Raw genomic sequence first — 23,826 nt, 5'->3', positions numbered from 1 at the left:
ATGATGAGAAAGTATCATTGATTGGCTGCCTCCTGCATGCCCCCTACTGAGGAAGGAGCCCGGAACCCAAGCATATGCCCTTGGCCAGAATCAAACCCGGGATCCTTCAGTCCTGGCGCTCTGTCCACTGAGCCAAACCAGCCAGGGCCAGTGTTGTGTCTTTAGACAAGTATATTGAGGGATAATGTGCACACAGTAAAATACGCCCTAATAAGTGGACAGTTCTCCGAGTTTTGTAAAACACATTTGGTTGCTGCACAGCTTCTGTAGCCATAGGTTCCAGCACATTCTGCCCAGAAATTCTTTATCGTCTGTGGGCTCCTGTACTCTCTGTCTATAATACCCATGCGCTGCTTCCAGGAAATGCCCAGTTTCCTCAGCTTGGCCAGTCTAAGAGCCTTTTCCCCAAATGGCTTTGACATTTAGTAGCTGCTCTATTGATGGAGTTAATCCAGAGTCAGAACAACGTTTCCCTGCAGGGATCAGGGCCCGGTGTGTTTTTAAGAGGCCTCACTTGGTTGCAAGAACCAAGGATGTGGCTGAGTCATAACAAAGCCCGTGTGGGTAATTCTGGAGTTTGACCGTGGGCTAAGAAGGCTGATGGGCAAATTTTTTCTTTGTAGACGTACACTGAGTCCTGTTCACCTTGCCTCGTCCACAGGTGGGGCAGGTAGACTAGGGGGAGTGTAGCCTGCAGATCTTTGGGGGCCACTCTGCGGGCAGGGGCAATGCTTCTTCCTTCCTTATGTCCCGAGCACCTAGCACGGCTCATATCGGTGTCTGTGTGTGGAGTGACCCAGGGAGTGATCCTGGGTTGGAGATGGGGCAGGAGTGTCTTACCCATCTCTTGTAAGTTTCTGAAGACAGAGGGAGAAGCCCCCCACAGGAGCCCTGTCTCTATGCTCTGGGGGACCCCTCCCCTCGTTCTCGAGTAACCTCAGCGGCCTCCTCACTTCTGTGCTTACAGAACTACTTTGAGAGCTACCTCTCCATCGCTTCCACCGTGCCCTCCGTGCTGTGCCTTGTGGCGAACTTCCTGCTTGTCAACAGGTAGGCACGTTCCCCCCTCTCCCAAGCCCGACCTCCACGACCTTCCCTTCCTGCCTCTTCCACTGCCCTTTGTCCATAGCTGCTGCTTTTCTGCCTGCTTAAAGGGTGGCCGCCAAGGTAGGAGGCAGGCAGCTCAGGCTCCTCCGTGAAGATTGGGAAGTCAGATCGGTTACCTGGGGCCCTGCCGGTGGGAGGCCCCGCCTGGAAGTGGACTTTCTGAGCCACACACTGTGACGGGGCATCAGCAGCCAGCAGGAGACGGGGGGACGTGGGTCTTCTCCCATCTTCCTCTCCAGGGGGCCTGTCTATCAATGGCTGCCCTGCCTGTGGGCCTTGCAGCCAAGGGACACCACCTGGATGGTGAGGCAGGGCCCGGAGGCAAGTCCTGTGGAAGCTGGTCTTCCGAGCTTTTCTGAGAGCAGGTTGAAGTGAAGAGCCTGGCATCCCCTGAGTCTGGCTCTGGCTGTGGGGACTGGCTCACCTAACTGCTCGGTGCTAAGCTGGTGACACCAGCGCGTGTGTCAACTACTCACAAAGGGATCAGTGGGGAACTTCCAACCTGTGTTAGTGAGGGGCTGGGAGAGAGCTGCCATCTCGACGGGCCATGGAAGAAGGACTGACTTAGGAGACAGCCAGGCCAATAGCATGGCCCTTAGGCCCCACTGGGTGGGTGGCTGTTGCCATCCATCCTCAGTCAAGGTTTACAAGGCCAACAGCCCCAGCTACTGTGCCTGCCTATTCCCTGAACTACCGCCAGGTGATACAGCGGCTACGTCATGTTTCAGAAACCTGAATTGGGGCACAACCTACTGAAACCTTAAATCTCTAATGGCAAACCCGTTTTGCCTAACTTTGCTCAATTTGTAGTGCTTGCCTGGATTTCTGGTTGAACAGAAATCTAAGGCACGTTTGGCCTTGGGGAGTGTGCTGGGATGGATTAGTGATGTCTGTCTGAGTACAGAATAGAGGGGGCAGCACATGTATTTCATGTGTACTGAGCCTGCACTGGCCAGTCTTTCCAAACATGTTACGCTATGGGGCTGTTCCAATGACCTGTTGTGTAAAAATTATCCCAGAGCATAGTGGCTGGTCATCCTTTGTGATGGGCACTGCCCTGGGCTAGGAGCTGAGGGTACAGCCCTGGACAAGGCAGTGGGAGGAGCTTGGGTTCTGGTGCAGGGGAGTGGGGGTGGGGAGACAGTCCCCGTACACGTCCCCCAGGCCAGCTGTGAGCAGAATGTAGCGGAAAAAGATGACACCCGTCAGCGCGGGGCTGAGTGGAAGCAGAATCTAAGGCTATTTTAGCAGCTTTCTGCTCTGCAGACTTCCCCTCCCCTCCCCTCCCCTCCGCTCCCCTCTCCCTGTAGTCTCTCCCATGTTGGCCTCAGGTAGTAGGGCTTTTCATATTGTGGCTGAAGAACAAGTGCTCCAAGAGACAAGGCAGAAGCCACGTGGTTCTCGTAACCTACTCTCTGCAGTCACATGGTATCACTCTGCGTCACCGACTGCCCAAGGCAGTCACAGAGCCCCCTGGTTCCAAGGGGACAGAGACCCCTCTCTCAGTGGAAGGAATGTTGAAGAGTGTGCACCCATCTTCAAACCAAAGTGAAGCTTGGAAGAGCAAGGAGGAGAATGGTGCTCAGATGGCCTCAGGGCCCTTGTCCTGGCACATGGGGCTACCTTCTACCTTCAGTGTCCTAGGAGGTGGGGATGCAGCCCCCAGAGACTCTCAGTGGAAGGAATGTTGAAGAGTGTGCACCCATCATCAAACCAAAGTGAAGCTTGGAAGAGCAAGAAGGAGAATGGTGCTCAGATGGCCTCAGGCCCTTGTCCTGGCACATGGGGCTGCCTTCTACCTTCAGTGTCCTAGGAGGTGGGGGTGCAGCCTCCAGTTCCCCAGCCCTGAGGAGGTGGAGGAATGGAGCTAGGAGCAGAGCCAGGGGTTCCCTCAGCACTGTCAGCCCCTGGAGGGCACAGCTGGGTCCCTGGCAGTGACTTGAAAGAGAGCATGAGGACAGGAAGGGGATGGAAGAGGAGGGGGACAGCCCCATGGGGAGAGTCCCTCGGCTCCTCACTACCCTCTCTCCTCTCTAAGCCTCTCTCATGATCCTCTGTCCACTCACTTGTGCAGCTGGGCTAGCGCAGGCGCACATAAATGAGAGCTCCTGCCCTTTCCTGATCTGGAGTCTCTATCTGAGCTGTAACAAGGGGTGATGCCTGCAGATCCCCTGTTGTATCACTTAGGCTGCACAGCAACCCAGGAGGGCGGCTGTGTCATGACTGAGTTACCAAGCAGTTGTGAAGTCCAGGTCAGGAGCCATCCTGGGGCTGGGGTCAGCAGTGGCAGGGAAGGCCCTCCTAGGGCCCTGGGAGAATAGAATACTCTGATTGTATTCTATTCTCTGAACACGCGCTCCCTCCTTTGATCCCTGCCACAGCCTAGAACAGGAAACTTACTGCCTTGTTTTACAGGTGGTCCCATGGCTGATAAGAGGGTGCAGCCAGCATTGGAACTGGGATCCTTCTCCCCCACATGTGTGCTGAGAACCTCCGGGCCCCCTACCTCCTGTCCCCAGGTTTTCCGGCCCCTCCCTGCAGCCAGATCCACACCTCAGACCCTTCACCTGAGGGCTTGTCCTGCCCTGGCTTCCAGCTACTGGAAGGAGGGAGGTGCTTAGGAAGGCCTGGGTCTGCCTGCAGTGGGGACCCGGGGCTGCACGGTTGGGCAGAGAGCTGGCCCTGAGGGCTGAGCACTTCAGGCTTCCTCCAGAAGGTCCAGCCTGCCCGGGCCTGGCCTTGCCCTCCGCTGGCCACGGGAGAGCAATGTGGGGAGTGCTCCCAAGCCCCCCCGGAAGGTGGTTTGAGGCTGAGCTGTTTTTTGTTTAATGTGCGAGAATGAAATGTCTCGTTTTCTTGCCTCCTGGAGAACCCTGGCTTTCTCTGACTGGCTCATCCATAATCGCCGAGCGTTTTATTATGCTCAATCCGCAGCATCATAAATACTTATGAGGAGGATTTACATGTGGGAGATTTGTGAAGAAATCAGTCCCCTGGGGTCCCGAGCCTCACAAGCAAGGGGGTGGGGGAGCTGGCAGCCAGCCTGGGACAGCTGGCAACCCTCTCCGTGTCTCAGGGCCGTGTGACCTGCCCAGGGTCCAGGCGCTGGAGCAATCTCGGCCTTCCCCTGTCCCAGCGCAGAACACCCACACCGGGGCAACACTTGTCAAGACTTCCCCTAAAATCCCAACAGCATCACCATCCCCTGGACCACTTTCAGAGAGTGGAGCCAGCGTGCCCCATTAGTGTATGTGGGGCAGGCTGCACTAGCATGTATCATAAAGCTTTATGAGCATTGAAAATAGCCCCGGGCCAGGTCCCGAGCGCCTGGGGCCCATGGAGGAGAAGGGGTTATGCAGCCAGTAATGAGTAGGCCAGGAGGAGACCGTGCAGGTGAGGGGCTTTATGCGGAGGTGGAGGCAAAGGTGGCTTGCGTTGCTTTTTAATGCATGTGGCATTTATGTCCTCACCCCTGACTCTCCCCTCCCCTCCCCACCCTGTGGGTGCTGGGTAAGAAGTCCCCACTCTCTCCAAAGCGTCTGTCCTGTTCAAGTAGCTACGTAGGGGATGGTGACAGGCACAGGAGCTCCTGCGAGGCCCCAGAGCTCCCGAGGTGGACTGTCCTGCAGGGCCTGTGAGGAGGTGGGTAGAGGCAGAAGCTATCCCAAGGCCGCTGGAAACGCTGCAGGTGCTCACAGCTGTCTCCCTGCCACGCTGAGGGGTCGGGAGGCAGAGGGACTGGGAGGCTCAGGCCCAGTGTGAAAGCCTCCCTGCACTGCTGGTACCCCTGCTTGTCCGCTCGTGTATCCAGCTGATGTTTGCCAGGTGCCTGCCAGGCCCGTGCCAGCCCTCAGGATAACAGCTTACATAGGCCCTGTTCTGTGTAGCTCCGTACCTCCTGGTCTGGCCTGTTCCTTCTTTTTGCCCCATGGAACTGTTAACACCTTTGGGCGTTTGTCCCCAGCCTCTCTCCACTGGGTGTCTTCAGATTTAGAATCATCAGCTGGAAGGGGCTGAATGTTACCTTATCCAGCCTCTTCTTTTTGGAAATGAGGAGACTGAGGCCCAGAAAGGTTGACTGTTCGCGTGGGGTCACACAGTGAGTCAGTGCAGAGCTGGCCAGGACTCCAGTCTCTGAGGAGTCCCTGCTGGCTCCTCTTTTGGGGGTGAACGGGGCAGCTCCAGCTGCTGGGGGAGGGCGGGGCACTGTGTGGCAGCGTTGAGTGTGTAGGATCTCCCCAAGCATCAGAGGTCAGGCCTGCCCACCTGCCTCCAGGGCACCTGTGTGCACTTACACAGATGCTCAGGGCCCCCAGGGGTTCAGGTGCCCCACCTGGCTGCCCACCAGCTCCTCCCCAGGCCTAGACCCCTGCGGACCCCGGGAAGATGAGTCTTAGTGTGGGGCTCCCCAGAAATGGACCCTGGAACAAGGATTTTATTTAGAAGTAGTGTATTTGGGAGGTGGCGGTAGGAGAGTGGGGAAGGGAGAGGAAGGAAAGGCAGGCAATAGAGAATGCCCGTGGGGTGTGCTAAGCCTGACCTGCCAGGGAAGCTCTGGGCTCCTGGAAAGCACACACCCCGTGGGAAGGAGCTGGGGTGTTTATCCACCCCCTTCCTGGGCACTGGTTGAAGTTTGCTCTTAGCGGGTGTTAATCACCTGTCACTTGCAGCCTGCTTCCTAGTAAGAGGGCGGGCACAGGGGCGGGCACCCTGAGCATGTGCTCCCAGCTGGAGGCCCTGAGTGCCTCTTTGTGTTAGTTGGCACTCTGGGTAACAAACAATAGAGACACAAGAAAGATGTTCTCATTCTTCACCTGGGAAGTTCCAGTAAGGTCTGCCTCCAGGCTCTGCTGCGCTGGGGCTCTGCAGACCTGGGTTCTAGTCCCAGCTCCCCACAGGCTTACACCACGGCTCTGGACCATCCCTTCACTTCTTGGGCTTCCTTCTGCCTCAGAAAGCAGAGGCAGCACCGGCTCCGTCAGCCGGATCAGAAGGGAACAGATTAGCCTGGGGCCACAAAAGCACCAGAAAAATTTTTTCTTGCTTTTCATGTTCATCATTTCACACCCATTTATGTACGTATATTTTTTTCTACCTTTCAAATCTTTATAATTTTTTTAGTCAAAAAAAGAAATTGTGTATAACTAATCTGGCTTTTCTCCCAGCCCTCACCCACTGGTTAGCAGGAAAATTAACTTAACTTCCAATCCGATTTAAAGCTTAGTCTAATCTGATGATTTAAACAGCCTCTTTATTATTATTTTTTTTTTGAAGCAGCCTCTTTAGATGATGTTCTCTCTCCCTGGAATAAGAATGTACAATTTTTCTGAGAGTCAGCCTTCCCTCTCCTCCCTGAAGGGCAGTGTCTGGGCAGTGTGGGGAGTGGGGGGAGTGTAGGGCTTACATTCGGGGTGGGAGGTGGGGCAGGGGGCTGGCCCTGAGCTGCACAGCTTGGCCTCAGCTGCTGCCCACAACGGAGACCATCCCAGGAGAACCCTGCCCTGGCCGCTTGTCTGGACCACCTGTGCTTCCTTATTCCAGGGGAGGCACTGGAGTGTCTATTCTGAGACCAGACTGCAGCCAGACCTGGGTTCAAGCCAAATGACCTTGAGCAAGTTCCTCAGCTTCTCTGACCTCAGTGTCCTTCTCTGTGCCTGTGGGATAAGTAGGAATGCCTGTCTGTGGAGCTGGTGTGTGAAGTCAGCATTAGCACATAGAAAACGCTTAGTAGTAGACCTACACAAATTAAGTTCCCAGTGTTTGCTGTGACCATGATAGTGATGATGTGTTCCTTCTTTCTCTTTCCTCCCCCACTGCTACTCTGTCAAACACTAGAGCAAGTCAGCAGGAGCTCAGCCCTGTGGCAGGAGGAGCAGGGGGCTTGCCCCAGGAGCCCTCATGCTCTGTCCTGAACCTCACAGCAAGACAGAAAGAAGCAGCGTCCGCCGAGCATTTGCTCTGAGCCGGACACTGTCCGCTGCACTCTGCACACACCCCTGTGGAGATCCTCACAGCCACTGGGCGGATAGACTCAGTCCCCTCCCTGTGGTACAGATGCAGAAGCTGAAGCCAGAGCAGTTGAGTCACTTATCCAAGGCCGCACAGCGAGTGCTCTGGGAAGGGCAGGATTCAGACCCAGGCCTCCTAGCTGCAGATGGACAGTCCCAGTCCCTGAGCTCCCCTGCTTCCCTTAAGAATGTCCCCCACCCCCGGCCTGGCATGGAGCCCGAGGGGGTCCCTCACCACTTCTGCATCTTCACCCTAGAGTTCCGGTTCATGTCCGTGTGCTGGCCTCGCTGTCTGTCATGCTGGCCATCTTCGTGGTCATGACCGTGCTGGTGAAGGTGGACACCTCCTCCTGGACCCGCAGCTTCTTTGCTGTCACCATCGCCTGCATGGCCATCCTCAGTGGCACCTCCACCGTCTTCAATAGCAGCGTCTTCGGCATGACGGGCTCCTTCCCTATGAGGAATTCCCAGGCGCTGATATCAGGTGAGAGCTGGGGTCCAGACAGCCGGCCAGGTTAGTCCTGCCGGTGACACCTGAAGGAGCCAGAGGGGAGCACGTGACTGCCCTTTGAGCAAAGGAAGTGTTAGGTGTGGTTCCATGACCTATTATTGTGTTCGGTTTTGCTCAGAAATTCCTGCCGGTGACACCTGAAGGAGCCAGAGGGGAGCACATGACTGCCCTTTGAGAAAACGAAGTGAGTGTTAGGTGTGGTTCCATGAGCTATTATTGTGTTTTGTTTTGCTCAGAAACCTGCAAATGGCATGCTCACCTGGCTGGCACGTTGGTGCTGGCCGTTGGCTGGAAGTTCAGCCAGGGCTGGGGCCAGGGTTGCTCTCCACCTGGACCCTGCCATGGCTGCTGGGCTTCCCCGTGGCATGCTCTGGGTCACAAGAACAGGCATCCCAAGAGACCCAGGCAGAATGTTATTTTCTTTTATGATTTTGCCATTTAGGGTCACTTCCACCAGAACCATAAGCCGGTCTGCACACTGTCTCAGTGGGCGCGTAAGAAAATTACATGGGCAGAGGCAGGTGGGAGGGAGGGCAGGGCTGCAGCCAGTCTGCCTCCCCAGTGCATTCCCTGAAACGGCATTCCTTTCTTCCCTTCCTCCTTCTCCCTTTCCCTTCTCCTGTCTCCTCCCTTCTCTTTATTTTTCCATTCCCTTACCTTTCCCCCTTCTTTTCTCCTTCTTTCCTCCCCTCTACCTGTCATTTCCTCCTTTCTGATGGTATAGAAGACCTGCTCTCTGTTGGGGATGCAAAGATGAACAAGACTCAGCCGCTCAGGAGCTGACAGCCTAGTAAATAAACTCCGTGCCCTGGACTTTGGCATTGTATGGGGGGGCGGGGGGCGGGCGCTGATGCGTGATGTGGGCCATGCGCTTTAGCCGAAATTTTGATGCTGACCCTAAGCCTGGTATTTAGCCCTCAGCAGTTCCGTTCTCTCACCCAGATGTCCCAACAAGATAAAAAGGAGTTGGGTCAGGTGGGGAGACCACCACCCCGTAAAGCAAGACTGGGGGCGCAGCCGCTCTGCTGGGCGTCTCCAAACGCCCCGTCACGTGGAGTAGTGCTGTGAGCATTTGCCCACTTGAGGAGAATTTCACAAAGAACCCACTGTGTGCCCATAGTGAATATGCCAGGTCGTATGTGGCAGGGATGACAAATACCTCAGCAAGGGTAGGTCCCCTTCCCACTCCCATGCCAGTGCCAGACATCACTAATAGATCTGGATTGTTCCTTCTGAGCCTCTAAATCAAGCATGTCAAACTCAAAGGCTAACACGGGCCAAATAAACAAGGCAGGTGGCCCGCAGGTCCGAGTTTGACTTGCTTGCTCTAAATCCTTCTCAACACAGCCCTGGAGGCAGCTACTGTCTAGATGTGGCCTCAGATATAATTGCTATTTCTGATATAGGACTGGACTCAGATGTTCTGGTTCTTGAGTCTGTGCCCTTGGGCCTAAAATAAAATAATGGACCCATTGTTAAGTTTCTGGAGTGCAATCAATGTATCCGAGCAGTGCTTCCAGAAGGGCATGCCTAGGCTGGAGGAATGGCCACCGATGCTGATCTAATCCCTTCTGTCATCCCCGTCTGAGAGAGAACTCTCCTCCCCTCAGCTCCCTCCGTCTGCTGGAAGATGTATTATTAATAAAGCATCAACCATGCTCGTTACCTCTCAGGGGCCAGTGACCAAACACACCGTTAATGTTGGCAAGAGCCCTTCGGGTTCATCTGGCCACCCACGAATCTAGAGGAGGGAATGGATGCTCCCTGAACTTTACAGAAAGTCCAGTTCTGAAAAAGTGTTGAAACCCAGTACTCACACTTCTGTATTCGTTACCCCGGGCCCTGAGCCTTTGTCGTCACTGTGGGCACCCATCACGCTGGAAAGTCCCCGGGATCCACTTTCCCGGAGGCCCCAGTGCCACCTCACCAGCCCCGGTTTTTCGTCCAGAGGAGCCCATCTGTGAATTCTGCGCATGTAGGCATCTGAGGAACAATCCATCCGTTCTATACTGGGTTTTTTTTCAACCCCTCATTTGCATGTATTTCCATAACTGATGAGATAAAAGGAGGGAGTCATGAAGGATGAGCTCCCCGAGGCCTGGTTTGTTGTTGATGATAATATTGTAAATTTTCTGTGACTTGGGGAGGGAGGGAGGAAAATCAATAGGCAGCGATGTTAGATCTGCTCCTCGGGGCAGCCGGGGAATGTCTTACTGAGTTTAACCCCAGTTCTCACAAAACGCCCAGGTGGGGATTACAGCTTCTCAGAAGTTGGCAGCCTCTTGGCAAAGGGTTTACTCTGTTGTTGCTGCTTTGATGTAGGAAGGACAGAAATAGCCAAACACCTAATTGAGAATCTGAGAGGATTTATATAGTACTTCTCTGTGCCAGGTGTTCTTCTGAGCACTTTTATGTAATAATACTTTTAATCCTTATAACAACCCTAAAAGGTGGGGTTTATTAACAGCCCCAGTTTTAAAGATGAGGAAACGGGGGGCACAGAGAGGTTAAGTGACTTGCTGAAGCTCACACAGCCAGAGTGGGAGAGCCAGGTTTGGACTCAGATGTTCTGGTTCTTGAGTCTGTGCTCTTAATCACTATGCTAGCTGTTATTTCTTTGCCTTCCTTCGAATCCCAGCCTGTGATTAATCGAGCTCATGCTGACAAGGTTGGGGTCATCCGTCAGTGCCGTGGGCCGTTCCGTGCTGCGCCACAGAGGTGTCGGTGGAGTGTGGGTGAGGCAGTGATGATGGGCGTTATGGTGGACAAGGGCCAGAACTGCCCTGCTCCCACTTCTGCTCTGTGCAATGCCGGGCAGATAAGTGGTGCCCGGTCAGAGCTGCCTAATACAGTGGCAAAGCCCTCCATCCTACACGCAGTGTGCTGTTTGCTGTCTGCAGTCAGCCGCTTCTTGCTTCCTTGAGAATCAAAATTCACTCATTCAGCCCTAGCGGGTTTGGCTCAGGGGCTAGAACGTCGGCCTGCAGACCGAAGGGTCACGGGTTCGAGTCCAGTCAAGTGCACATACCTGGGTTGAGGCTCGATCCCCAGTAAGGGATGTGCAGGAGGCAGCCAATCAATGATTCTCTCCCATCATTGCTGTTTCTGTCTCTCCCTCTCTTTCCTGTCTGAAATCAATAAAAAAAAATATTTTAAAAAAAGTTCACTCATTTAGCCAGTCGGTCCAACGTAGTCACTAGGCACTGACTGTACTGGTACCGATGGTTGTGTCTGTGTTCAGTGCTTTCTCTGTTCATTGTCCCATTCCCCCCACTACAGCCTCATGTGATGACAGGGCAATCATTAACCCCATTTTCCAGGCACGTAAACAGAGCAGAGAGGAGTAAATGATCTGCTCACATGTGTAACACATATAACTGCTGATTCTGGGCCAGTAAAAGTTGGAGGGTTCAACAGAAAAGAAAGACATTCCTTCTCCCCAAAATAACTATGATCATGGCAAAGAGGGGACTGGCGTTTGTTGAAAGTCTACCTTGTGCGGGGCCCTTTCCAACATCATGTCACTCAGTCCTCAGAGCAGCCATGGAAGGCAGGGGCTGCTATCCCCATTGTACAGATGAGCAGACTGTCTCCAGGATGTCATGTCAGCACCCAGGTCCCAATGCACATGGCAGTCCAGGGTCAGGCGTACATCTGTTTGGGTCCTGGACCTCTGGGTCCACCAGGTGTTGCAGCCTTCCCTGCTAGGTAGCAGTGAAAGGTGCCACATAGTCACATGTGTCACAGATCAAAGCCCTTGGCAAGAGAGAACATTCCATGTGGTGGAGCAGTTGCGTGTGAGTGCGTGTGTACGTGTGTAAGATTATGATAGGATATGTGTGTGAGTATATATTTGACTGTGGGTTACTATGTCTGTGTGTGAGTATATGTGTGTGCATGGGATAGAGTGTGTGAGCATGTATGTGATAGTGTATGTGTGTTGTGTGTGAGCGTGTAAGATAGTGTAGGTGTGTGGATATGTGTGTATACTGATATGTGATAGAGTACAAGCATGTATGTGGTAGCGTATGTGTGTGTAGTGTGTGTATGTGTTTGTGTATGTGATAGGGTATGTGTGTGAATATGTGTGTATGCATGCACCCATGTGTTCACACGTGCATGGTGCCAAAGCTGCCTTGGGGTGCCAGGTAAGTTCCTGAGCCTAGGTGGGCGGCACCGGGCCATGGTGACGGGTGAGGGCTGCCCAGGTCAGAGAGCCTGGCTCCCAGGCAGCGGGAGAGCTGTGCTGGACATCCCCTGAGCCTCTCCCCAGTGTGGTTGGTTTGGGCAGAAGAGGTGTTCTCTGAGGAAGATGGACCCACCCCTGACCTTTTCCCTGACGTCCTGTGCTCCCTGCAGGAGGAGCCATGGGCGGCACCATCAGTGCCGTGGCCTCCCTGGTGGACCTGGCATTGTCCAATGATGTGACGGACAGCACCCTGGCCTTCTTTCTGACTGCGGACGTCTTCCTCGGGCTCTGCATCGGGCTCTACCTGCTGCTGCCCCGGCTGGAGTACGCCAGGTGAGGCCCCGCCTTGCGTGCTCTCAGTTCACTCTTTTATGTGGTTATAACTTCTATATTCACTGATGTTCTTTCATATAATTAGGTGGCATGTTTGTTTCCTTGTTTACTGCCCATCTCCCCGTTGGAGTGTGAGCTCCCTGGAGCAGAATTGTGTAGATTGTGTTCACTGCTGTGTCCTGATGCCTTGAGCTGTGTTGTGCTCATAGTAGTTGCTCAATAAATTGGCCAGTGGATGAGAGATCAGCAAGTTTCGGACAGAGAGGGCAGGCGGTGGAAGTGGGACTGAGGAATGAGGATGATGAGTAACAGCTCCATTCAGGAGCACCTCCACTGCCCCTGCGTTGTGCTCAGCGGAGCCCAGTGGCTCGTCTCTCATTTAATGCTCACATACTTGCTCCCCGCAGGATGCAGCACTACCATTTATCCCCATGGTTACCACTCACGTGTGAGAGACCTGGCACAGAAAGCCTGACTTACTTGCCTGAGTTGCACAGCCTGCTGGCAGCAGATCAGATTCAAACCCCACTCCAAACCTGGATTTTTACTCACTGTCTCTTCCTCTCTCCACCCTGCAGGACCTCTCTTCTTGCCTGAGTGTCTCCTTTGCATTGTCTTTTTTCTTTTTCTTTCTTGCTTCCTGTCATTCTTTACAAACAACTCGACTTTACCCTAGCCAGCTGGGATCAATGGTTAGAGCGTCGGCCCTCAGACTGAAGGGTCCCGGATTCCATTCCTGTCAAGGGCATGTAACCTGAGTTGCAGACTCCATCTCTGGCCCTGGTCGGGGCATGTGCAGGAGGCAACCAATCAATGTTTCTCTCTTTCTCTCTGTCTCTCCCCCTCCCTTCCACTTGCTCTAAAAATCAATGAGAAAAATATCCTCGGGTGAGGATTAAACAAACAAACACAAAAAAACCCTCAACTTTTTCTCATATTTTTTTCAATCCATTTTCCTACCCGTTGTCTTATTTGATGTAGGAAAGGCAGGAATTGTTTCCCCCATTTTACCGGTAAGGAAGCTGAGGCAGGAGGCCTGGTGATTGACACTTGGTCCATGTGCGAGCCAGCAGAGCTGGGCGAGGTCAGGTCCGGCCCTGCCCTTCCCACAGGAGACCTGCTTTGTGTGATGGCACTGAGCTAGGCCACTCACTTGTACGCTTTCTTCATTTATTATCCATGAAGACTGTGTGCAGTTGCTCCTGTATTTTTCCGCTTTACAGATGAGGAAACAGGTTGTGCAGAAGTCACAGCCATGCCCAGGTTGCTCACCGGTGAGCTGCAGGCAGGGATGTGAACCTGGAGCTGTTTCCGGAGCTGCACTCTTTCCATTGCATCATGTCGTAGCTCTGGCTTGTGACTTCAAGGGTCTGTCCTCATCATTCACTCCTCCTGTCCCTGTGAGAGTCACCTCCCTAATCCCCAGGACCCCGGTTCTACTGGGGCAAGCTGCTTTCCCCATCTGCGGATTGTTATAACCTCAGCGGCCTCAGGAGGATAAAAGGGGCCCGAGCAGCCTGACACTGTGTCCCCCAGTGGCTGCCGACCCATGAGCTGCCTGTCCCTCCTGCTCCTTTAAGACCGTCGTCAGAAATTACATGTGTGTCCATGAGGAAGTCCCTGTGAATCCTGGGCGTTGGCTGGCTCACTGTCCCCCCAGCACCCCATACACCTTGTCACTGCTGGTTAAATTGCTGGGGTCCTGTTTTCAGAATGCTTTGCGTGGGTCTGTACCCAGTGGGGTGACCGGCCTTTCCTGTTTGCTGGGACCGAAGGTGTTCTCAGGGTGAGTGGCTTTCAGTGCTGAAACCAGGAAAGTCTCAGGCAAACAGGACGGTTTGGATTTGGGCTTTGGGCTTTGCACCCTGGATTGCAGAATCCCCTGGACAACTAAGTCCCGCCCAGCTGAGCATGTGAGGAAAGAGCACCCAGGGCCATGCTGCCCCATGGAAGCTTCTATTTCTCGGCTGATGAACACGTTGCTCAGGACCTTTGGGTTTATAGAAGCTCGTCTGAGGATGGAGCTGTGCTCCTGGGAAACTCAGACTAAATCTTAACTAAAAGGGAGGTGCTGACCAACTGGCGTGGCTCACTGGTTGAGTGTCAGTCCATGAACCAGGAGGTCATGGTTTGATTCCCGGTCAGAGCACATGCCCGGGTTGCAGGCTCAATCCCCAGTACAGGAGGCAGCCGATCGATGGTCCCCAGTGTGGGGCGTACAGGAGGCAGCCGATCAATGGTGTTCCTCTCTCTCATCAATGTTTCTATCTCTCTATCCCTCTCCCTTCCTCTCTCTCTCTAAATCAATAAAAGCATATTTTTTAAAGGGGGGAGGTGCTGCACCAGGAGGGCTGGGCTGCCCCTTCCCGCCCAGGAGGAACTGGGCCTCGTGCCGTATTGGAGGCTGGTGACCTTGCTAGGGTAAGGTGAGCCGGTTAGAGTTGGAAGAACTTAAGAGGAAGAGCTTCAACCACAGGAACCTGGTGGGGAGCTTCCTCAGAGAAGACTTAGGGCGAGGACCTGACACTGAGTAAAGGGAGAAGTAAGAAGATTTCTTTCCTTAAATAGTGATTGTAAATCGAGACGGGGTTCCAGGCCAAAGCTCCCACCTGGGCATCACATGAAAATGTGATTGTGGGGAGGAATCCTCCCACCGACCTGCTTGTTATTTATAGGCTCTTAGGATGAGGAGACTGGCACAGATCTCAAAAGCTCAAGGCTGCAGAGCCCCCCATTTTACAGAGGAGGAAACTGAGGCCCACAGTGGGGCAGGCCTGGCTTAAGATCACACAGGGAGGCAGAGTAGGACTGAAATCAGAACCCAGCTGTCGCCACGCTGCTGTTCTCCCACCACCACCACACCGAGCCTTCTGTTTGAGGTATCTCAATACAGTCGGCCCATGTCTCTTGGTTTTCAGATATCTGAGGCCCAGAGAGGTTGAGTGACCCAGACAAGGTCACACAGCAAGGCAAAGTGACCCACGCCTTTTCTTCTCTGATCAGAGGAGCAGAAATGGAAAAGATTGATCATATTCAGTATTGAGGATATGGCGGGAAAGGCACTTTTATAGGCTTATCAGTTCTTTCAAAAATTATATTTTGAAGGATATTTTGTGCCTGGAGAGCTGGAAAAAGCCAAACATAGTCCTTGCCCCAGGGAGCTGTCTTTTATTAAAGGAGACAGAAGATAAACCAGTAACTAACACAATGATCATAAACTGTGGTCAGTTTTTTAAGAGCAATAAATAGGTGCTCTCAGAGAGATTAAAAGGGTGGAGGAGGTGGGTCAGACAGAGCAGAGATATATTAGTCCTACCTGTTTGAAGAGCAGTTCATCAATATTTGACAAAGTCTTAATATTTTTATTGATTTCAGAGAGGGAGGGAGAGGGAGAAAGTGATAGAAACATCAATGATGAGAGCCATTGATTGGCTGCCTCCCGCATGCTCCCAACTGGGGATAGAGCCCACAACCTAGCACAGAGGTCCTCAAACTTTTTAAACAGGGGGCCAGTTCACTGTCCCTCAGACATTCCACACATGCGCACTGCGGGCCCGGGACGAGTCGGCTGCTAAGCAGGACAGGCAGCGGCGGCAAAAACACCCGGCGGGCCGGATTAATGTTTTCTGCGGGCCGCAGGTGGCCCGCGGGCCGTAGTTTGAGGACGCCTGACTAGCATATGCCCTGACCAGGAATCGAACCATGACCTCCTGGTTCATAGCTTGGGGCTCAACCACTGAGCCATACCAGCTGGGCTAAAGTTACAAACCTTTTGATGCAGCAGTTGCTCTCCTAGAAATCTGCCCTACTAAAATACTTAAACACGCGCAAGGACTGATGTATAGGGATAGTCATCGCACCTGTGTTTGTAGTAGAGAAAAACTGGCGCTAACCTACTAGTCCATCAGTAGGGGAGCAGGTGAATTGTATGTTCATATAGTGAAACACGATGCAGCAATGCAACAGACACAGAGCCCGGCGTCCTCGTGTGAAAGATGGCCACACAGTGTTCCATAGACAGTTATATGTATGCATTTATGCATAACAGTTATTGTGTATTCAGGCAGTTACTTGATGTATTTTTTATATATTTAGGAATTAGACTGCTGCGGAAAGTCTTGCAATACGTACTTTGATGCTACTTTTGCTTAAGAAATGTAACTGGCTCCCGTAACCGGTTTGGCTCAGTGGATAGAGCGTCGGCCTGCGGACTGAAAGGTCCCAGGTTTGATTCCGGTCAAGGGCATGTACCTTGGTTGCGGGCACATCCCCAGTGGGGGGTGTGCAGGAGGCAGCTGATTGATGTTTCTCTCTTATCGATGTTTCTGACTCTCTATCCCTCTCCCTTCCCCTCTGTAAAAAATCAATAAAATATATTTTAAAAAAAGAAAAGAAAAGAAATGTAACTGGGCTTGAGGAGGTGTGGGGTGTTTGCACATGTAGAACAACAATATTCACCAGATTTTGAATGATCAGTACCTCTGAGGAGTGAGGCCAGAGGTGAAAAGTCTTGTTGTACTACGTCATTTCTCTTCTGCGTTATTTGGGTTCATGAAATCAAGCATGTATTGCTTTTATAATTTCAAAGATGTGTATTTTTAAGTGTTATTTTATCTCCACCCTCCTCCCCCCAAAAACCAGTGAGCTGTGACTGGAGCCCAGGCTCGCCATATGGTGGTCAGAGATGGTTTCCTCTGTCCCGTCTCCGGGTATGGCCACCACCACACAACAGCGGGCTGCTGGAGGCCAGCCGTTCAGGCAGCACCCGGACAGGCAGGCCAGACACTGCAGCTCCCCTCCCGCCATCCTGCGGCTCGCACCTCACCCGAGAGCAGCCTAGGGCTGCAGGCCAGCAGGGGCTTGGGCTTTGCACGCTGGGCCCAAAGGTCCCCTGCCTTGTCCCTGGAAATCCCCAGTTTTCTTTCTGGGGCCCTCTGACCACGTGTCTTCTCCCCTGGCAGGTACTACATGAGGCCTGTTTGGCCCGCCCACGTGTATTCTGGTGAAGAGCAGCCAGGCCAGGACTCCCCCACTGCCCCTTTGGCGGCCCCCAGGCCCAGCTCCTCCCCGACGCCACCCCTGCGCCCCATCCTAAAGAAGACAGCTGGTCTGGGCTTCTGCATCATCTACCTCCTCTTCATCACCAGCATCATCTTCCCCGCCGTCTCCACCAACATCGAGTCTCTGGACAAGGACTCGGGCTCGCCGTGGACCACCAAGTTCTTCGTCCCCCTCACTGCCTTCCTGCTGTTCAACTTCTCTGACCTGTGTGGCCGGCAGATCACAGCCTGGATCCAGGTGCCAGGGCCCAGAAGTAAGGTGCTCCCTGGGCTGGTGCTGCTCCGGACCGGCCTCGTCCCCCTCTTTGTGTTCTGCAACTACCAGCCCCGTGTCCACCTGCAGACGGTGGTCTTCCCGTCCGACATCTACCCAATGCTGTTCAGCTCCCTGCTGGGGCTCAGCAATGGCTACCTCAGCACGCTGGCCCTCATCTACGGGCCGAAGATCGTGTCCAGGGAACTGGCTGAGGCCACAGGGGTGGTGATGTCCTTCTACATGTACTTGGGCTTGGTGCTCGGCTCCGCCTGCTCGGCCCTGCTTGTGCACCTTATCTAGGAGGGGGCTGTGGCAAGAGGGTCGGTGCTGAGCCAGGCTTGGGAGCTCGGAGAGATGGCAGGACCCGCCCGGAGGGCTGGAGTTGGGCTCAGTGTGGACAGCAGAGCACACTGGGCCTCATCTGTCTCCGGGGAGTTGGTGGCACGTGCTGCCTCCATGCCAGGCAGAAACATTCCAGACACCTTAACAGAACGCTCCTGAGACTTGAAGACCAAAAGACATCTGAATAAGACACAGCCACAGGCAGCGTGGGGCGTCCCAGCTGCGGTTGCATTCTGCCTTTCTGTATAGCCTGTTGGGGACCGTGTTGCCAGTGTTCGGCTCAGTGAAGTGCCAACACCCAGCCTTGCTCCTTCCAGGTGACAGCAAGGTGTGGGAATTCTCAACCCTCCCTAACCGGAGGGGTCCCCCTGGAAAAGAAGTCCCCATGGGATGGCCAGTCTTTAGGTACAAGACCCAAGCCTGTGCAGACCCTGCTTTCTGGGGGTGTGAGAGCACCCACCTACCAGACTGGGACACCCGAAGAGGCCTTCCGGAGCCCTTCATTCCTTAAACCTGGGCTCCAGAAAGCTTCCCAGGACTGAAGACCAAGCAGGTCAGGCCTACATTTTCAAACAGGGATCTTTAAAGTGGTCTATGGCCTGGGGCAGGGCTGGGTCTTTTGACATTGATGTTTACAACATGGTCATTGGTTCAAGGGCATAATAAATACCTGGGTATTTAATGAAGTGCCTGTGTTAGGGTCTTGGCAGGAAAGAACACACTCAAAATGGGTAATTTGAGGGTATTTGAAGAGTGGGTATAGGGCTGGCAGGGGCACAACTAACCTGCTGTGACCTACAAGAGGTAAATTTCCTCCCTTTCTCCCTCCCTCCCTCCCGCCTCATTTGCTCTCCGCCCAGTCCCTGTGGCCTGTACCACAGCCAAGGAGCAGGTGCAGATGATGGAGAGTGGACGGAGAGGCAGAAGGCATTCAGCTCAGGGCCGCGTCCGGAGTGGGGCCGCTAGCCCCTCCACTTTCACAGGTTTGTTTGTTACTAACATCAGTAGAGCTCTGAAGCTTCGGTCAACAGAACATTGCTTTGTCCCGGGTAGTCGTGTATTTTGAAGCTGTTTTTTCAAAAGGTGACCCTCGTGTTCCACGCCCGCGCCCCCCCCCGCCCCCCCATTTGCCATCGCCTGACATGAGAGGTCGCTTATATTGTTTTCGGGTTCCTTGAAGGCTTCTGCAAGGCTGTTCCTCGGGGGAGCAGGCTGGCTTGGGAATCAGAGAGAGAGAGGAACTAGATCAGAGCAGGAGTTCTTTCTCAAGAGTCCTACCGCAAGAACAGAGAGCTTGCCCCCAAGAAGTGGCAACCCTCGAGCCACAAATCAGCCTGCTCCTCTGAGCGCTGGCTCTGTGATGTCCTGCAGACCAGCGGTCGCCAACCTTTGGACCTCACAGACCACTGGTTGGCGACCGCTGCTGCAGACAACTTATTAAACTAGGCTGCGATTGGTAATATGCCCAGTGGCAGCAGCTTACTCTCCCTGCATCTCAGGCTGCTACACACTCCCTCTTCTTGGGCCAGAGAATTAAGGAAGACACCCTTGAAAGGTTTCTTGAAACTTGACACCTTAAAAAATGTATTAAATGCACTGGGTAGATGTCGGACAGGAAGACCACCGTCTGTGGGTGGACCCCCTCTCCTGCCCTTGCAGGAGCCTGAAACCTCCCCCCGGGTTTTTTTCACCGTGAGCGTGGCTGAGCATTTGGGGCATCCGTCTGGCTGGTGACTCGTGTCAACCTCAGGTGTTTTACGAATGGGCAGCATGTCTGCTTTCCAGTAAAACAGCAGTCTCTGAGCTCAGGCACGGGGACCACCCCGGAGCTAAGGAGGAGAGTGGGGGTCTCGCATGCTCCGTTAAAGGGGAATAGCTTCCAGAAGTAGAGATGTCCTTGTTAATGAAATGATTTGAAATGAGCATGGAGTGCAGGGGAGGAGGTGGCCAGCGTGATGCTGCGGCTCTGGGGGAACTGAGTGACCGGACAATAGCAGTGCCAGCCCCCCTGGGGAGCAGGGCTGTTCCGAGTTGGGAGGGCCAGCTGCTTGGCTGGGGCGGGTAGGGGATTCTCAGGCTTCCCTGCCCACTGTTCTTTGTTGCTCACTTTAGTGGGCCTTCACAAAGGATCCTTCCTTCCCAGGGAGGGAGGAAAGAAAATAAAGATGTATCTCCAGGCAGAGGGCAGGCGGTGGAGTTCAGGCATCGCTGTCCCCCCTCGCTGTCATAGCAGCTCACGGGGCTTGGCTGCTGTGGGTCTCGAGTCTTGTGGAACTAGCTTGGGGAAGTAGCTCACATGTTCTTGGGAGTGAACAAAACTTGCTAAAGAGAAGGGGACTTTGCAGCGAGAGAGGTGGGCTGGTGGGAATCTCGGGGAAGTTGCCTTTGTCTATTAGTTCTTGGATTTAATCCAAGTGGCAGTGTCTAGTCCATGCCCTTGTAAATTTCCAGGCCATACACATTTTCACTTTCCTTCTTTGATTCAGCAAAGGAAGCCAGAGGCAGCCAAATTAGTTGACTTCAACTACTGTAGTGGTTCTCAACCTTGGCTGCACATTAGAATCACCTGGGAATCTTTTTAAAATCCTGGTTTCTGGGCCTCATCCTCCAGAAATTCTGTTTCTTTGTTACTAATGTTGTGGCCCCACCCCATAACAAAGAAACAGAATTTCCGGAGGATGAGGCCCAGAAACCAGGATTTTAAAAAGATTCCCAGGTGATTCTAACGTGCAGCCAAGGTTGAGAACCACTGGACTAGTGGGTGACAGGTGCTTCTAAGAAAATGCTTGTTCCTATGTGCATGGGCATGTGAAGGGACTTGAACCACGGGTGGGTTTTATTAGCAAAGACCCTTCATTTTGCTGTCCTCAACCTGTTGCTCCCCAGAGAAGATTCGGGGCATCCTCATCAGCTGGGACGTGATGCAGGAAGTCACCGCAGGGCCCTGGCTTCTGAGGCCATGTAATGCTTTTACGGAGAACTCCAAGTAGAAGAGAGGCTTTATCGCAGTGGGCCTGAATTGAACGCCCAGTGCTTATCTCATCCTTGTGGTATTTCTGAGTGAAAGCATCTAGAATCCATTTTACCATCATCCCTTCCTTGGTGGCAGCATTGTTAGTGCCAGTTTTGCCCATGGCATAGTCGCTACTGCCCTCCACCCACTGGCTGAGGTCGGTCCAGTTCCCAGTCCTGCTCTGAACCCGGCAGGATCCCAGAAAGAATTTCAGCCCTACCAGCAGGTGGAGGCGGGGACTAGCCACAGACCCAGGGTCCAGGGCAGCCTATCTACCAGCTCCCCAGACTCCTGCCTAATGCTACCCTGTGATGGTGCTTTACCTGCAGGATTTCCCCTATCTGTGAGGCTCAGAGAGGTTAAGTAACTTACCCAAGGTCACTCAGCTCCTAAGTGGCACAGACAAGAATCAAACCTGACTTCCCTAAACGCCTAAGTTCTCACTCACCCTGCTCTCTTGCTCCCCTGGTTGAACCCTGATTCTCTTCTTGGTTCTTGACGCCTGTTGTTCCTATTCCTAACTCCGTGGCCTGCCTGGAGTCTTGTGCCAAGTATATGTCTTGCCCACGGCACTGGATCTGGCCTGAGCTGATCTGATTAGGGCAGCTGGCCAGACCCCCTGCTGGACTGAGCCCCCGGGGGTCCTGATCCTGGGCCCACATCAGACCCACTTCCACCTCTCCTCAGGCTGCTTCTAGGCCCTGCCCTCCGGGTCCCACATTCCCTCCTCCCCCACCCCAGCCCCTGCCGTGGGGGTCGCCCCAGCATGGCTGCTGCTGCTGGACTTGTCGTAGGACATGGGGTTGCAGGACACAGAACACAGTCTGGGGGTAAGGAAGCCTTGCTCCCAGCCCCACCAGCCACTGGCTGTGAGTCACATGCCCTTTCTGAGCACATTTCCTCATCTGTACAGGGGATGACAGAAAGTCCTGACATTGTGACCACTGTGCCAGTGACCAGCCTGCCACACCCAGTCATGCCCCCTCCCCAGCCCACATAGGCAAAGCGGCAGCAGGGCTCACAGCCTTCGCAGCAGGGTGACTCAAGGGCACAGCGCGCAGCCTCTGCTCCCACCCATGTGTCCGCCACTTGGGACGTGTGAAGGCGTGTCAGCCGGAGAGGATGACCTCAACTTCAGGCTGCAGTGGACTTGACCCCAAAGAATAGCATTGACGGCCATGCTTTCTGCCCCCACAAGTCTCCAGCCAGCTGACCCACTGGCCCCATGCACTCCACTGAGAAGGGCCTTTGACGGGAAGTTGGGGGGAACTCGAACTTACAGCGTGCGGTTTAGGAGTAGGCAGTCAGGTTTCAGGTGCCCACACCGAGGTTGGAATTCTGGTTCTGTCACCTCCTAGCTGGGTCACTTCGGCCCAGTCTTGCTGACACTTTCTCGTTTCTAAAATGAGAAGCCTCTCAGGCCTGTTGTAAGGATTCAATAGGCCCCGGTATTGTATACGCAGTACCTGGCATGTAGCAGATCCTCAACAAATGTGTTTTCCGCCCACGTTTTGCTGCTGCACAGAGAGTGTGTTGTGATGCCCAACTCCTTCCCTGTGGTGGGCTGTACCCTGCACCCAGTGCTTAGTACCCACCCCTTTCCGGTTCCCCAGCCCCAGTGTCTGGGCCAACACCTCCTGATGCCCAGGCCCCTGCTTGAGTCCTGCCCAGACACACCTGCCCGAAGACAGAGTGCATGGGCAGAAAATGAAATCTGAGACCCCAGACCAAGCTCTGCCCCAACCCTGACCTCTGGGCAAGCCACTTCACCTTTTCCCTAAGCCTCAGCTGGAAAAACGGACACCCTAGCATCTGTGCTACCTTCATGGACATGTGGCCAAGTGCACAGAGTCCCTCCTGTCCCATGATGGTTCCTAGGGTCTGTCCTCCGGAACCACACTGCTTACGTCTGAATCCTCATCTCTTCTAGCTGCATGACCATGGGCAAGTTCAACCTGCCTCTATTTCCTCATCTGACAATGGGGGCAATTGAAGGGCAGGTCTCGGATCTGGGTGTGTACTTTACATGGTCTAGTGGGGATGCATATAAAGCATTTAGAATGGAGCCTGGTGTGTAATTGGTGCTAATCCCCAGTTCCTAGAAGGCTGTAAGTTCAGACCCCACTTGGAAAATCACCGTGCTAGACCACCAAAGACTGATGAGGGCTTGTCAGGAGCTCACATCTGGCCCAGGGAGAGAAACAAGGGCTCCGTCTGCTCTGTTCCAGTTGAGGGATCAGGACTGGGAAATCTTTATAGTAGATAAAGCATTGTGGACTCACTCATCGTTCTTAAAAATGTGCACAGATTTAGGGTAGAGCCTTTGCATTTTAAGTGCCAAGCTCATCTTCTCTACCAGCCCCCAAGGTTGGCACCCAGTGGCTTTAACTCTCAACTGCATTTACCACCTGCTCCTTTCACCATAAATATTCAGGAGGGAGTGGGGGGTGGAGTGAGAAAGGATGAGGCTTGAGGGGCATGTTAGTCCCAGCCCACAGCTTGGAATCAACAAGTTGGAAGTTGTGGTCTCACTCCTCCCAGGCATTCCTATCACTGGGGCCCAGCAGGGTGGGGGGTTACACCTTCTACCTGTTCTCTGCAGCTCATTAGCTGCGGAGGTGGTGGTAACTTCTTGATTTTGCTGAGTCTTTGCTGAGATTCAAAAAGGGAAATGAGCCATTACCGAACAGCAACCCTTTTTGAAACAGAAACTGAAATGGACTGCATTTTCTGATCACATTTTGAGAGCTAAGAATGTGGAAGTCGGCCTTACTTTATCAAAGTTGTCTTTCAGACTCAAACCTGACTTTCCAGGCTGTTATAAAGGCGTATGTGTCAAGGAAGAAGGAAGAACCAATGTATTTGTTTCATAGCTTATATATGGAAACATGTGGTACACGGGCCTCCTTTTATACTCTTGCCCTGGGCCTGCAAATGCTCCTCTTTATTACTAGAAGTTTGAATCCCACTTCCTTTGAGTCACACATCTCTTATTTTCATCTTTGTG

At 53.4% G+C, this 23,826-nt stretch overlaps 1 protein-coding gene across 1 annotated transcript in view; it reads left to right on the top strand.

The window, feature by feature from the left end:
- SLC29A3 (solute carrier family 29 (equilibrative nucleoside transporter), member 3) overlaps positions 1 to 18,492 on the top strand; it is a 39,834-nt gene extending 21,342 nt beyond the window's left edge. Inside the window, exons 3-6 of the mRNA XM_005882726.2 lie at positions 968 to 1,050; positions 7,373 to 7,599; positions 11,986 to 12,148; positions 17,110 to 18,492. Coding sequence (XP_005882788.1) covers positions 968 to 1,050; positions 7,373 to 7,599; positions 11,986 to 12,148; positions 17,110 to 17,764 — 1,128 coding nt within the window. The 3' untranslated portion in view covers positions 17,765 to 18,492. The remainder of the gene's footprint in view (positions 1 to 967; positions 1,051 to 7,372; positions 7,600 to 11,985; positions 12,149 to 17,109) is intronic.
- The last annotated feature ends 5,334 nt before the right edge of the window (positions 18,493 to 23,826 follow it).

The sequence above is a fragment of the Myotis brandtii genome, unplaced genomic scaffold (genome assembly GCF_000412655.1).
Source record: "Myotis brandtii unplaced genomic scaffold, ASM41265v1 scaffold735, whole genome shotgun sequence".
NCBI classification, from domain to species: Eukaryota; Metazoa; Chordata; class Mammalia; order Chiroptera; family Vespertilionidae; genus Myotis; species Myotis brandtii.
Note: the sequence above shows the minus strand (reverse complement) of the source record. Positions and strands in the feature narration are given on the sequence as shown.